This window comes from Triturus cristatus, chromosome 8 (genome assembly GCF_964204655.1).
Source record: "Triturus cristatus chromosome 8, aTriCri1.1, whole genome shotgun sequence".
NCBI classification, from domain to species: Eukaryota; Metazoa; Chordata; class Amphibia; order Caudata; family Salamandridae; genus Triturus; species Triturus cristatus.
In genome coordinates, this window is record NC_140591.1 from 1,098,622,608 (window position 1) to 1,098,639,045 (window position 16,438).

General features: G+C 45.0%; 1 protein-coding gene across 1 annotated transcript in view; it reads left to right on the plus strand.

The window, feature by feature from the left end:
* SH3RF3 (SH3 domain containing ring finger 3) overlaps positions 1-16,438 on the plus strand; it is a 1,248,419-nt gene that overhangs the window by 1,008,822 nt on the left and 223,159 nt on the right. The window contains exon 6 of the mRNA XM_085622642.1: positions 11,269-11,439. Coding sequence (XP_085478768.1) covers positions 11,269-11,439 — 171 coding nt within the window. The remainder of the gene's footprint in view (positions 1-11,268; positions 11,440-16,438) is intronic.

Genomic DNA, 16,438 nt, shown 5'->3' on the forward strand with positions numbered 1-16,438 from the left:
CCGCGGACGGGTTAGAAGTGAAGGCACTGATGTGCCGTGCCCGGGAGAGAGTCTCGTAGTGCTCATACGATCCCGAGCCCGTAGGTGATGTGAACCAAGGATCTTAACGGACTTTCGTGGAACATAAAACAGAGTTACGGTCTCAGGGTATGTGGCCGTGACCGTGCCGAGAGATAGCGGGCCGACATGCTGCGGCTGGGCTGCATGCACTCGTGTCTCGGGGGGGGAAAAAGGAGGGGAAGGGAGTCAGACTTACCCTGAACGAGACGTCGGCTCGTCTTAGAACCTGCTCGTCTCCATCTCACCTTGGTGTTACCGTAGGCGGTAGGATCCGGGTTATGAACTTTAGACCGGCGATCTAAATCTCGTGAGATTTGGCCGCCATTTTGTCACAAGACGAGATGCCTGACCCTGAATGGAATCTGAGGTGCCGATCACAGGGATTGTAAGTAGGCGGAGACTGCTATTAAAGAGCGACATATTCTTGTTTGCAAAGGGGTCCTGATAAAAACATGGTACATAGTTGTGGACATCAACGATCTAGACCTCAGGGTCGTGTAGATTAACAAGTAATGATTGGAGCGGATGTTCAAATCTAATTAGACGTGGAAATTGAATTTATCATTTTGCTGTGGGATTAACTTCTGTCCAAGGGATATCATCGTTAAGACCTTGTCTGTGTGTGGAAAGGCGGAAAATCCATCTTTGTTCAGTTTCGAAGAGTTTTTGACTGGACCAAGCAGGGTTATTTTCAAGTACTGTCCAGTGTAATTCGTTAGCTCCATGTTGATTGGTAATGAAGTGGGTACTCATCTTTGTGGTGGTTCTCCCGCATCGTATATTGCTCCGATGCTCCATGATCCTTGTTTTTACTGGACGTGTGGTCATGCCTATGTAACGTAGGTTGCACGGGCATGTGATCATGTAGACACAGTTCCTAGAGTTGCAGTTCGTGTGGTTTTTTTGCGTCCAGACTTTGCCTGCCTCTAGGGTGAGTTCTTTTGTTGCCTTGGTCAGGTTACATACTCCGCAATCTCCACATGGGTAGTGGCCCCTGACTGGAGTGGAACTCCAAAGGGTACCTTGAGCTGTTGTTTTAGTGGTTTTCGGGCGTGTATGTACCAAGATGTCTCTGAGGTTACTAGTACGTTTATTAGCAAATCTTGGTTTAGGTAAAGATAAAGTACCTGTGGTCAAGATCTTCCAATTTTTCGTGATGATTCTTTGTATTTTGTTGGATTCTGGTGTGTAAGTAGTAACACAGGTTATGATGTCCTCCGTCTCCTTCATTATTGGTTCTAACAATGCCTCCCGGTTGTTGTTGAGAGCTCTTTTGTTAGATTTGTTGATGATGGTGGTGGGATAGTTGCGTGCCTTTAGATGGTTGCTAAGGATGGAGGCCTCCTTCTTATAGTCACTGGTCTTGTCGCAGTTCCTTCGGAGGCGTAGGAATTGGCCGAAGGGGAGATTATCCCTGAGGGTCTTAGGGTGGTGACTTTCATACTGTAACAGACTATTCCGGTCCGTTGGTTTTCTGTAAGTGTGGGTCGATAGGGTCCCATTGTGCAATGTGATTGTCAAGTCCAGGAAATGTATTTCGGTTGGAGAAACCGATCTGGTGAAATTCAAATAGGGGTCCAGAGAATTCACCCAAGTAAAAAAGTTGTCACAAGTTTCTAGATCTCCTTTCCACATGATCAGGATGTCGTCAATATAACGCCTCCAAAGAATGATGTTATTGGAATAGGGGTTGGTCTTTTCAACATTGAGGCTTTCAAATTCTGCGACGTAGAGGCATGCCAAGCTCGGCGCAAAGGTGCTGCCCATAGAAGTTCCTTGGGTCTGGTGGAAGTATTGGTCTTTGAATATGAAGTAGTTCTCACACATGGCGATGGTGGCACATTCCATAATGAAGGAGACTGGGGTGTGTGATGTCCACTCTTCTTTCAGAAGGAGCTCTTCAATAACCCTCAGTGTCTCCATTTGGGGAATATTCGTGTAGAGAGCTTCTACATCCAATGTCATCATGAGATCGATCTCTCCACTCATGGTAGTATCAGCCAATAGATTGAGGACGTCCCTACTGTCTTTCAGATATGAGGGTATCCGTTGGACCAATGGGCGAAGGAAATGGTCACAAAACTTGCTGAGGGGTTCCAGTAGTGACCCTATGCCCGAGACTATAGGGCGACCGGGGGGTGGATTAACTCCCTTATGAATTTTTGGTAAGGTGTAAAAGGCAGGAGTTCTGGGTTGAGTGTTCACCAGAAATTGTGCTTCATTCCTGGTAATCCAGCCTTGTGTTTCGGCTGATTCTACGATGGACTTAATCTTGGTCATCAGCCTTCCTGTCGGATCTCCATCAATCTTGGTATAGTATTTGACTTGGGAGAGTTGTCGTAGGCATTCCTGATCGTAATCTGGTGTGTCCATGATGACAATCGCACCTCCCTTATCTGCTGCTTTGATTGTGATGGTTAAATCTTTGTTAAGGGCTTTCAATGCTGTCCTCTCGACTGTTGAGAGGTTATTAAACTGTGTTGGTCTGGTGACATTCTCCACTTCTTTTGATACTGCTTGCTCAAAAGTTAAAATCTCATTCGGGGTGATGCCATCATGTGGGGTGAAAGTTGAGGGAGGACGCAGGCCTGTATCCGTAGTTTCCTCGGATGGCTTGTCTTGAAAGTACCATGTTTTTATCAGGACCCCTTTGCAAACAAGAATATGTCGCTCTTTAATAGCAGTCTCCGCCTACTTACAATCCCTGTGATCGGCACCTCAGATTCCATTCAGGGTCAGGCATCTCGTCTTGTGACAAAATGGCGGCCAAATCTCACGAGATTTAGATCGCCGGTCTAAAGTTCATAACCCGGATCCTACCGCCTACGGTAACACCAAGGTGAGATGGAGACGAGCAGGTTCTAAGACGAGCCGACGTCTCGTTCAGGGTAAGTCTGACTCCCTTCCCCTCCTTTTCCCCCCCCGAGACACGAGTGCATGCAGCCCAGCCGCAGCATGTCGGCCCGCTATCTCTCGGCACGGTCACGGCCACATACCCTGAGACCGTAACTCTGTTTTATGTTCCACGAAAGTCCGTTAAGATCCTTGGTTCACATCACCTACGGGCTCGGGATCGTATGAGCACTACGAGACTCTCTCCCGGGCACGGCACATCAGTGCCTTCACTTCTAACCCGTCCGCGGCGATTCTGCCAAAACCTCGGTTCCCATTATTACGGGCTCCGGTTCTTCATGAGCACAATTAGACCTTGACTTTCTCCATGGCACGGCACACCAGTGCCTTCACTTTTAACCCGTCCGCGGCGAGTCTACCAAACCCAAACCCCCCCCCCCCCCCCCTTCCGGTATCACGCCCAGTCCGGGTTTTCGATAACGTTGTCAGACCACTTCACGAGCACGGCCAGTAAGTTCTCACCCCGCCGGCACGACACACACTGTCGATACCAAGCGGGACCCGCTTTACACTCACCTCTCCCTCACTGGATCTTTTAGTTATCTATGCACCGGTCTTCCCACTCACGCTGGCACGAACGTGGCACCAGGGGTCTGTGGGTTGCCGTCGCTTGTCCGTTAGTGAACCAATTTGCAACCATGCATGTTATTTTCTATATAACCCCCCATTATCGACAGATCAGTATGTTCTGAGGGGAGCATTTTTTGATAAAGTTTTTTTGTTCAAATTACTACTGTACAATGGTTATTGATGATATATATTTTAATGAACAATCCAACAGTTTTTTCTTCCTGTATCAGTATATACATGTATGTTTTATTCAGCATTTTCTCCGCTGACAGTATCATGTTGTAGGCTTGATGTCTCCTTTACTCCCTGTCATATAGTACACCCGCTCAATTGGTCGGGTCGTCTTCCCTCATTTATGAGGCTCCACATCCTACCTTGAGGAGGTAAGATTATTTTCTCGTCCTTGACCACGTTACCCCCCTTAACTGTTTGGCCCTACCACATTTGTGTCACTTCAGTCATGTCATGCTGTGAACTCTTTCATGCCATGTTCCTTTTAATTGTTCTCCTAGCGTTTGTTCTTTTATTATCCCCTTGTTATTAATAGATACCGGCCTCATTTGGCCTAATCTGGATGATATATTGTCTCTTGTCTGGATGAGATCTTGTTTTCTGTCTCAGCTGATTAGATCACAGTCATGAATTCTGACGGTATCCATATCCCTTTCTTTTCTCCTTGGCCTTATCTACACAGGAAGAATACCCTTAGGATAACCCCAAGTTGAGGATTCTATCCTTCTGAAAGGGTACTTACCACCCATGACTGTTAACTAAGCGGTCATGGTATTCCGGTCCTGAAGAAGTGTCGCTTGACTTTGAAGCACATGACACGAAACATGTTGACCTGACTTAGTCCACCAATGGCTACTAGAATATCTTAATTATCATACGTAGCCTCACTGTTTTTAACAAAGTCCCATCCTTTACCATTTAATAAAGTGAACTAAAAAGGTTAGGGGCCTTTTTTAACAATCACAATCTACACCTTCACCAAACAATGTTTTTCTTATAGCCCCACACACCGCACTCACCATACGGCGTTCACAGATCAAAAGACCTCCGATAAAGATGCCACCAGGCCCGTCGGACATTGCAGCGCCGGTCCGACGAGGAGCGCCCAATGATGAAGCATGACACCCTAACAGGTGTGTGAGGGCATTACGATCTGGATTTGCAGATTCCCCCGGATACCATTTGTAATAGTGTAGTAGGTCATTGTAACCCTCTACCCAGGCCCATAGAGAGGAACTGTTCCCCCTTTTTGATATTAATCTACTTGCCTTGGAGCATGGAAACAGGACCTCGATAAATAACTAGCTCTGTTGTCCCCCTTTTGATTATACTAGTACTGCTGTATAAATGCAATTAAAATGCAATACAATAGAGTTTATTCCACAATCGCTGTAAAAAAAAGACTACACCTCACCAGTTTGTCTCAAATGCTGTCTTTGCTCTTAAATTAAGTTTTAATAAAGCTATGCCAAACAATTAAAACTTCTAGCGAATCCCAGAGCAGCAGTGGAAAGTAAATTGCAAAAATTCCTGAAGTCACAAATTTATATTTTCATTTTGTTCCTACAGCGAAATTACTGAAACTAATTACTTTGCTCCACAAGGGGGTCTCAGAGTCTGGCTAATTTAGTTCTGTGGATTGAAGATTTTGAGGCCCATCCCCTCCTGGTTAAAGGCCCCAGCACTGGAGTTGTTCATAGTCATAATTTAGCATCTCTGAAAGTGATCATGTCTCTACATCTGTGTTTTGCTAGATTCCTGTTGTGCTCAGCCCTTCCCTCCCAGTCGGTTTGTAACAAACACAGACCTCCTCGTAGGCACCCGGGAACACCTCATGTTATGTGTGAGGGGTATCTCGCGCGATCACGTGTGGTTTCATCAGTGGCGGCTCGCCGAGGGAGTGCTGTGTGGTGGCGGGGCGGGGGAGAGGCAGGGTGGGGGGGGGTAGTAAACTCCGGCATACGGAGGTACGGAGTTAAGTAGATAAATAAATAAATTCCAGTGGCCCGGCATATATTCTATTTTAAGTCAGGTAGACAAAACATGAGATAGGAGATGACAGAACACAGCAATGTTAGCAAGTTTACCTTGACACAGACATGAAAGAGGATCAACATTCAGGACCACTGGAACTATACAATTCTGCAGCCACAGCGTTTTCGGCATAATTAAGGATTTGCCAGACTTGCATAAGTCCTTATTTCCTGCATAATTTGCAGATACTAACAAAAAATTGTTACTGGCTCAAGCAGATAAAAGGTTACAATAAACGCTACCAGACGTGTTGAAGGACTTTTGTTGCACAGAGGCAGCTCACTTTACAGTTGCTGATAACTCTATTTAGATATCACATGGATATTAATGAGGGGAATCCATTCGCCATACAGTTTACATATGAAAAAATAGTGAAGTATTACTGCTTCAAAATGTGCTGCATTACGCCACCAAATTTGCTTTCTTCCTGCTGCATACTTTAGTGGAACCTGCCACATAACTTGGTCCTCCCTGCCACATAATTCCAGTGGCCCTGTCCATAATATGCAAACAAGTCCAACTCTATTCCAAAAGGTGCAGTGCAGTGCGATGACATTGTTCTGTGATAAGATATTAAAAGAAGATATCCCCTCTTTCTTGTCGCAACCCATCTGCAACGAGTGAATTATTAATAAATAATGTGCTTAGAAACACAGGGGGATATTTACAATAAAATGTGGGAGCGCGGTGGTGCTCCAAAATTGGTAACGCTGTGCTCCGACATATTTTAAATGCAGTGATGGGCCATATTTACAAACATATGGCGCACCCCTGCGCTTTTCCTAGCGCTGGTGCTAAAAAAGCTGCCTAGCAACAGCGCAGGCACCCTTGCGCCATGTTGCAAGGGTGCCTGCGCTGCAGGAGAGATAGTTTATGCGCAGGAAGGGACACCTTCCTGCACATAAACAATCTTTAAAGGTGATTTGCTGTTTCTATGTGTGCTGCACACATAGAAACAGCCAAATATATGGGGAAATTAATCATTTCTCCTCGTATCGCCATCCTAAGACCAGGTTTTACCTGGCCTTAGTTTTTGGCGTTGCCCCATGCTTGTAAATTTGAGGCAGTGTCAAAAAGCAATGGGTGTTGCAGTGGACCGCCCACAGCAACACCCATTGCACGCCCCTTTTACACTAAATGAAGCGTGAAAAGGGGCCTTATTTACAAGGTGATGTTCAGCCACGTTAAGTGGCTTAACACCGCTTTGTAAATAAGGAGAAGGGGCTATCGACACCAGAACGTCACTAAAAGTGACGTTCTGGTGGCGATATCCCCTTGTAAATACTCCCCACGATGTCTTCACGTTTTTGGAACTCACCCTTCTTGTGATAATTATGCGACAAATGTTTCCCAGCAGACCTGCAGCAAGCCGCCCTGTACCTGCCATCTGGTTGTGCAGGGGACCTTCTGGATGTCTCCTTCCGCCTGCTAACTAATGAAATAAAACTGCATGTGTAGATCTTTGTACCACATGATGCCAAGTGTGTCATCCTAAGTGTGCCCAAGGGAGTGGTAACCAAATGTTCCTCATTCTGCCCACCACTACTGTTTATTTACTGACTGCAAGGAAGGAACAGAATCTGCTGAATTGAGCCAATAAACAAAGGAGCTGTCTAGCACTTTTATCATCTGGGTACAGCTTCTACATGGCCACAGCTTCCTGCAGCAGCTAGAGTTCCACAAACTGATTATCTTGATTTTAGCAATAGTTGTTTGCATAATACAGAAACAAGACAAAAAAGATATGCTCATCTGAATGTGGGATGCTTATGGAAAGCACAAATTATGCATAGGTTACATCCGCTCACACTGCATGGAGCTCACTCGTCGCCAATTTGGTACTTGCTTTGAGTTAATAATGTAACATCCCCCAATTACTGATAAGACCATGAAAAACCCTGTCATGTATTTTATCAGCGTGCAGAGGCTTGTGTAGAATTCTGCACTGAGGAAAGCAAGGTGCTTTGCAGAGAGCAGTAATGAAGAATGGGTTCAAGGTTCAATGTCAGCACTTAGTGGGCCAGGGGGTGGCAGTTGCTGCTTGGTGCTACTGTGGAGTGCTCAGAAAGTGCTGTGATTTAGACAAGTGCATCTGTGATGCTTTGGACTGTGAGTGTTTCCACTGTGGAGTGCTAAGAAAGTGCTGTGATTTAGACAAGTGCATCTGTGATGCTTTACATTTTAGTCGTTTCGCCTGTGGAATGCTCAGAAAGTGCATGTTATGTAATCAATGTTATCTGTGATACTTTGAACTGTGAGTGTTTCCACTGTGGAGTGCTAAGAAAGTGCTGTGATTTAGACAAGTGCATCTGTGATGCTTTACATTTTAGTTGTTTCGCCTGTGGAATGCTCAGAAAGTGCTGTTATGTAATCACTGTTATCTGCGATGCTTTGAACTGTGAGTGTTTCCACTGTGGAGTGCTAAGAAAGGGCTGTGATTTAGACAAGTGCATCTGTGGTGCTTTACATTTTAGTTGTTTCGCCTGTGGAATGCTCAGAAAGTGCATGTTATGTAATCAATGTTATCTGTGATGCTTTGAACTGTGAGTGTTTCCACTGTGGAGTGCTAAGAAAGGGCTGTGATTTAGACAAGTGCATCTGTGGTGCTTTACATTTTAGTTGTTTCGCCGGTGGAATGCTCAGAAAGTGCATGTTATGTAATCAATGTTATCTGTGATGCTTTGAACTGTGAGTGTTTCCACTGTGGAGTGCTAAGAAAGGGCTGTGATTTAGACAAGTGCATCTGTGATGCTTTACATTTTAGTTGCTTCACCTGTGGAATGCTCAGAAAGTGCTGTTATGTAATCAATGTTATCTGTGATGCTTTGAACTGTGAGTGTTTCCACTGTGGAGTGCTCAGAAAGCGCTGTGATGTAGACAAGTGCATCTGTGGTGCTTTACATTTTAGTTGTTTCGCCGGTGGAATGCTCAGAAAGTGCTGTTATGTAATCAATGTTATCTGTGATGGTTTGAACTGAGTGTTTCCACTGTGGAGTGCTCAGAAAGTGCTGTGATTTAGACATGTGCATCTGTGGTGCTTTACATTTTAGTTGTTTCGCCTGTGGAATGCTCAGAAAGTGCTGTTATGTAATCAATGTTATCTGTGATGCTTTGAACTGTGAGTGTTTCCACTGTGGAGTGCTCAGAAAGCGCTGTGATTTAGACAAGTGCATCTGTGGTGCTTTACATTTTAGTTGTTTCGCCTGTGGAATGCTCAGGAAGTGCTGTTATGTAATCAATGTTATCTGTGATGCTTTGAACTGTGAGTGTTTCCACTGTGGAGTGCTCAGAAAGCGCTGTGATTTAGACAAGTGCATCTGTGGTGCTTTACATTTTAGTTGCTTCGCCTGTGGAATGCTCAGAAAGTGCTGTTATGCAATCAATGTTATCTGTGATGGTTTGAACTGAGTGTTTCCACTGTGGAGTGCTCAGAAAGTGCTGTGATTTAGACACGTGCATCTGTGGTGCTTTACATTTTAGTTGTTTCGCCTGTGGAATGCTCAGAAAGTGCTGTTATGTAATCAATGTTATCTGTGATGCTTTGAACTGTGAGTGTTTCCACTGTGGAGTGCTCAGAAAGCGCTGTGATGTAGACAAGTGCATCTGTGGTGCTTTACATTTTAGTTGTTTCGCCTGTGGAATGCTCAGGAAGTGCTGTTATGTAATCAATGTTATCTGTGATGCTTTGAACTGTGAGTGTTTCCACAGTGGAGTGCTCGGAAAGTGCTGTGATTTAATCAATATCATCTGTGGTTATTTACATTTAGGAATGCCTTACGGCGTCACCAGCCATTATAATCCCAGAGCTACTTCATTGTCTTCAATGGAGTTCTCAACATTCCAATGTTCTAAATATGAATATAAACTTTGCCTCCATGAGGGCAAATTTCATATGAAACGACATGGGAAAAGGCAGAAGTAGGAGTGACTTATGACGGGGAAGAATGTGGAAGAGGAATGTTTTCAAATGTTCACAAACTGTTGAAAGGCTCTCATGGTGTCTTTGTCAGTGAGAGTTGCATAATAAAAGTGTAGGTCCAGTGAAGGATTTCAGGACTTTTTTGTCTCCAAATATAATGCCTTTTTGCTTCTGAGGTTCTTTATGACAGTAGATCTGTTTGGGGAAGAGTGGCAATAAGCAGGTTGGAAGGTTCTAGAAGTTAGTAGGTGAGGTCAGGGCTTCAAGTGGGATGAAAAAACTGGGGGGTCTCTCAAAGGGGCATGACCAATGTAATTAAGGGTGTGGCTTAAAAACACGTAAGCTAAAAATGTGTGTGCCGCCTGACTTGTATTTTGCTGTTTCTGTCATTGCATCCAGATATATGATACAACAAGTAACATCATACCTACAAGTCAGGACTATTGGGTTTGTCAATAGTTATTAGTTGCATAACCTAGATAAGCAGCAACTATGGCTTGTATATAATATTGAAAAAGCTTCCACTTAAAGCCCTGGTTACACCACCACAATGTTGCTGCTCCTGAGAAGGGAAATCCAGAGAGAAAATGACTCTCTTTAAAGGATTTCCCTTCCCCTACACAGCTCACCTGGCATGACGTCATGCCGTAACTGCTCCACTAGTGAGAAGTGAGCAATGTGAGCACGCGCACATCGATGTGCCTGCTGTCACTGCAATCCGGAAAAAAATGGACCGCCTATGCGAGGGCACAAAATAGAGCCCGATAGAGACGGTTTTAAGGCCTCCTTTAACCCCTTGTGTGCTCATGACGAGTTCAGCTCGTCATGAGGTACAGTGGAGCTGTGCTCATAACGAGCTGGGCTCGTCATAACGGTTGCGCCACTCCCACGCGTAATTGATTCCCCGCCCATGCGGGAGAATCAATTAGTGGGCGGAGTCGTGACGAGCCCAGCTCGTCATGTGCACAGCTCCACTGTGCCTCATAATGAGCTGGGCTCGTCACGAGCACAGCGCCGCCACCGCCGCCCCCCCCCCCCGCGCCACGGGTGTAAGGGGATAAAAAACTGCTGTTGCTCAGCACCAGTGAGACCCGGCCCACTTAAAGCCCTGGGTAAAGTTGAACATGTTGCTGTTTAAAGTTCTTGGAGTGAGAAATGAGGAATGTAGATGAGTGGAGCACAGCCTTCAAATGAGCCACATAAGGTTTAGGTGATAAGGTGAATAAGGCATTCCAGCATTCCTGGAGACCACAAAGGCTGGGACTGCTGGTGTGAAATCTTGATTGTTTAAAAGGGACTTTTGAGAGAGAATAGTGCAACCCACTGGCATTTACAGTGTCATCTCCGTGGTGGCAACCATTTTAGAAACCAAGGGGATTAACCATTTTGGCTTGCGAGGGTTCGAAACAGTTGATTTCCGGTTCCGTTGACCAAGATCTACTGAAATTAGAATGAAGTTGGTGTGAGCTCAGAAGCAAGACATTTTTTTCCAGAGACATGCAACCAGTTATGATGAGCCTGTAGGGAGGACATAAGTGTGAGAATATCATCAAAGTTTGAGATTTGTATGTAGATTTGGGTGCTGGTGGCATGCTGGTGAGTGAAGGTTATTTCTCCGCATGATCCTCATTTTTGAAACATGTGTGTTATGGCTGTCTGTTGATAGTGCCTCTTTCTGGATTACAGCTTGTGTTGTGCATCCCATTTAAGGCCCAGCCCTAACTTGGTTTCTTTGTTTGATCTCCATGTTCTCCCTGTAGATATTTAGCGCTCTACGCGTATAAGCCGCAAAAGAATGACGAGCTGGAGCTGCGCAAAGGGGAAATGTACAGAGTCATTGAGAAGTGCCAGGATGGCTGGTTCAAGGGGACATCCCTGAGGACTGGAATGTCGGGGGTCTTCCCTGGCAACTACGTGACGCCGGTTTCCAGGTAAGAGGACGTCCATGCATGAGTTCAACTAACGCCTTCCAAAAGCAACAGGCTTGTCCATTTCTACAGACCATGTTGTACCACAAGACTGAGAAGAAAGGGGTCGACTAAAATTTCATAACAGTTCATCGGATGAACTTTAACTTATTAGACATGCACATTTACAAATATGAGGCAATGGCAGAAATGTAGTTTCCTGGTGAGTTTGAGTAATGCAGCACTCACTACTGCATTACAGCCTGGACATTACCACCCAAAAAAAGCTGGTGGTAACTAAATGAATATTAAATGATGAAAGTATATTTATTAACAACAAACTTCAAAAATGCTAAAAACAAAAATAGTTAGAAGGGGGCCTGGTTTAATGTGGGAGTGAGGAGAGTTGGTGAAAAGTGTGTGTGGGGGGGGGGGTGATGTAATGTATCACCAAGTCAACCAAAGAGCGTGGACTGCCCCCCAAGAGTTAAATGACACCCACAGTTCTTAAGCAACAGTTCTGATTGGTCTCTGTGACTAGCTTTTCCCTCTTCATAAGAGGGATAAAAGCCCTCTTTGGATGCTTTCCCCTTGGTTGGAACAACTGCCACTTATAGTATCTACCTGGCAGAGACGCGGCGAAGAAAAAGGTTGAGAGTCCAGGGCAGCATGCATTAGAGAAGCAGGGTGTTTGTGGAATCAAGAGGTCTCCTGGCTGGAGCTAAGAACAGCGCCAGCCTGGCATCGTAGAAGGCAAATACCTTTAAGGCTTCTGACTGCAGCTTGTATGCGAACTAGAGGCCTGAAGAAGATGAGCTGAGCAATGCGGCCTCTTCCTGGTAAATCCTCCAGGACTGCGCATGATCACTGGTCCCATGGCTCCTTTTTCCTCCTCTCCCACTCACAGAGGGGCATATCAGCAACAACCGGCGATAATTATCGCTCAGCGCTCTTAGCGTGAGGATAATTATCGCCGGGTAACGTGAATTTTTATCGCTGAGATAACGTGCTATTAGCAACGCTTATCTCCTCAGCGATAAATATCCTCACGCTAACTGCCTATCGTGAGATTATCGCTGGAAACCCAGCGATAATCTCACGTAGTGTGGCGTTAGCTTGCTGATAGGGACTCACAAACGTAGCCATGATATCCACCTTCCATAGGATATCATGGCTAAGTCAGTCCTGAAGCAGGCGTAAGGAAAGTAGCGATAACAGGGGTTATCGCTACTTTTCCTACCGCTATGCTTCATAGCGAGTGGCTTGATGATAGGAGAAATGTCGCTTAGCAACATTTCTCCTGTCATGTTAGGTCAGGAACGCCCACTTTGCATCTCATTAGAGATGCAAAGCTGGGCGTTAGGAATCCCCACGCTAAAGCAAGGTTTCACGCGTTAGCGTGGCCTTGCTAATTAGGTGATAAAATTATCGCCGCTTTTCGGCCGAAAACGACCGCAAAAGCAGCGATAATTTTTAATCGCCAGCTTGTAAATATGCCCCAGAATGACTAGGGAGACCTACCCTGCCGTTAAAGAAGATGGGTAGCTTGCCCACTGGTAACACACTCTCCTCAGTTAGTGCCCTCTTCTCACCTGAATGGATAATCTGCATTATGTAAGTAAGGTCGCCCGAAAGGGAACCAATCAGGGCCTATCACCCTGTTCCTTTTCCTTCTTCATCTGTGAAATAAAGAGGTCAATCCTGATCTGGCCTTCCCCAGGTCAGGGTCTGTGTTTCTCTGTGCATGTCCTTGAAGCTACCCTGGAAGCTGCTGGGTGTCTTCCACTTCCACTGGAAGCTGAATGGAAAGATAGCAGAGGTTTGATGGCGGCCATCTTGCATGGTAGTACACTGGACCAGGAGGCTGACAGCATCACCAGGTCACTGGTCCCTGCTCACTCTGACCTGCCTGCCTGAAATCCTGGTGATCTGCTGAGTGAGGATCAACTGCGGCAGAGACCCTGCCTTCACCTCATGCATGTGTGAGGCCAGTGCAGCGCCTCATTGTAGGAACAAAAACGGAGAAATGGCCCCTCTCCCAAAAACAGAACAAGCATTGGCAAAGAAAAAATGGCTGACGAAAAGCTCCTGTGTGTATCTATACATGTATATATTTCATTATGAATTGTTTGGAAAATATGAGGCCTGCAAGACAGCTAAAGCCATCTCTAGTCCTGACCAAAAAAAATCGATATGTACGACAATGCTCTGCAGATGAAAATTACGCATGGTATTGGTTTGGTACTGTGTAAAACTAATTAAAAATCATAAATAGTCGAAGTAGCCCTTCATTTAGTTATTCTATGACGGTTGAAGAGGTATTCTTTGCTGCGCCACCACCCCATTGCTTCCTCTGTCACAGATTTTCGCAGAGGCCTTGCTCGAGATAGATGTGAGCTGCTCTGCAGGTTGTATTTCACCAGAAAAACAAACAGCAGCCCTGAGCCATCCTTTCCATGTGCCTTTTTACTGCAGGTCAGATTTCAGTAACACCCTTTAGCGTATTATGGCTTCATTACCCATGAATTTACAGAGTAATATAGAGTATTTTACAATGAACTGGAAACTCGCTCAGAGAGTAGATTTCAATGATTAGAGGAAGTCGACCTTATAAAAAGAAATGAAAAGAAAACAACTTTGTGCCTGACTCATCTTACGAGCTCCCTTTCCTCTGCTCCATCTGGGCTTGAGATTTAAAGATTTCTCCTTGTGTTTTTTGCTTGATTTACAGTATTTTTTAGAAAAAGAAAACATCCCCATGTTGGAGCATAATATACAGGTGCTTATAAGTTCCTATGAGAACCATATCATCCACTGAACATTTCAGATAAAACAGATCTTCTTGGTTATTTGTTAGAAGCTTCTTCTGAGGCCATAGGTGCCTTCCACTGCAGTGACTCAGCCAGTCAGCCTTGTCGCTTGTAATTTAAATGGAATGGGTTTATTTGTAAAGGAATCTATTAAAGGAAATGCCATTAACTGATTCAGAAAGAGCAGATTAACAAAAGAGGTCACTAAAGGTTTGAAACATCACCTCAGGCCTGAAAAAATGCCATATAATTCACCTCCTGCTGCAGACTTGCAACTAAAAAAACAAGCACTTGCAATGCAATAGGTCTCGCATTGACGAGAGTTTGAGCTATTGGCATTGTATATGACAATGCCTTTTATTTATGTGATGGTCTTAAAACAGATAAATAAAAGGCATTGTCATTTACAATGGCAATAGCTTAAACTCTTGCAAATGCGAGACCTATTGCATTGCAAATGCGTTCGGCGCCCATGCTATAAAGATTTTTTTTTAAAGCGTTAGGTGAGAGTGTGTCCTGCCTGCAACAGCAGGCAGGACAAAGCTATTTGAGAAAATAGTGCTCGGAGGCTGTAATTAAAGCCTACTGAGTAACAACACATGTAACAGGGGGTGTCCTCATGGGAGGTTACAAAATAGGGCAAGGAGGTAGTAAGGAGGGACTACTAAGCCTATTGACCAATTAAAGACCCCAATTTACAGTGGACTATGACAGAAGCCAATGAAAAATATGAGTGGAGAGTGGGCGGAGCTTCAAGTCCCTACTTGAATACAGCATGCCTCACAGAGCAGCGCATGCGCTACCCAGGCTCGACCTAAAAAATCACCACGCGAGGAAGGAGGGGGGGCCTTGTAGGGGTGGGACCTCATGCTGAGAATTACCTATGATGCACTTTTACTACCTAGCCCCACCAAACCCACTTTTGCCCATTCCCTCAAAATATAAAAAAACATAGGCTTGCTGAGTCTGGTGTAGATGCCCCTGAGTGTTTTCAGAGACACCTTACAGGACATCGCCTGGTCAAAGCCTCAAAAGACAAGGTGGAAATCCACTCTTTACAGCAGTTTCCAGCTTGAATTACCAGCGTAGGTTATGGGCTCCTCATCAGTGACCGAGTGAAGGGAGTCGATATCGTATGACACACGGTGGTACCGTGTGAGTTGGCAGGTCTCATGCTCCATAAATTGCAAAGTTACAGAAAACATTTTGCTCTTGGGTCAAACGGATCACCGTTTCTAAGAGGCCTACATTTGGGGTGCTGCACTGCTCCTGACACTTTGTAAATATTAACTGGCCACATTTCAATCAATCAATCATTCATTTTTAAAGCACACTACATACCCGCGAGGGTCTCTAGGTGCTGGGGGGGGGGGGCACTACTGATCGAACAGCCTGGTCTTGAGTATCCTCCTGAAGGTCAGCAGGTCTTGGGTCTGTCGTAGGCTCAGTGGGAGGGTGTTCCATGTCTTGGCGGCGAGGTGGGAGAAGGATCCCACATTTCAGCTGCTGTTTGCAGTGTTCAGGTAAGAGGTGAGTTTTGTACTGATGGTGTTAATCTCTCAAATAGATGGGTGGGGGGGGATGGTTTTCTCCACGTCAGAAAACAAGCAACGTAGAAATTCAAATGGGAATAAAAAGAGGTGTTAAGAATGTTTTTTATTTTTTATTTCATAGAAAGTGCCAATTCAAGTTTACAACACATGGTTTTAGAAGCAGTAGTTATTTCAAGAGGATCCTCAGAATTTAGAAATGTCCTAGACATTTTGCCTTGCTTTTCAAGGTCCTATATCTGGAATACTAATGTGCCTTAGATGGAAACCCTTCAAAAGTACCTATTGAATGTTTGCTTCGGTTCTGCCAGGCTGTTTTTTGTTGAAAAAAGTTACCCATAAAAACCTGTGTGAGAAGGTTGGGCACTCTTTTGGAATTCTAGAATCATCCACAACCCCCCATGTGGAATAAGTGCTCAAATCCTCCTTCCGCCAACTAAAATCGCTAAAATAACACTTCTGTTTATTCATAAAGCTCATCACGTCGCTCTGGTTGGCACTTTGGTTAACTTACGTGTAGACTACTGCTGCTTTCTGTACCAAGGTCTATCTGCCTAACCAAATCAACAGAGTGCAGCACAGGACACTAGAGTCCACCTCATGCATGGCCTACGGCAAATGCAACACACCGCTCACTATTGTGGAAACCTCCACTGGCTCCAA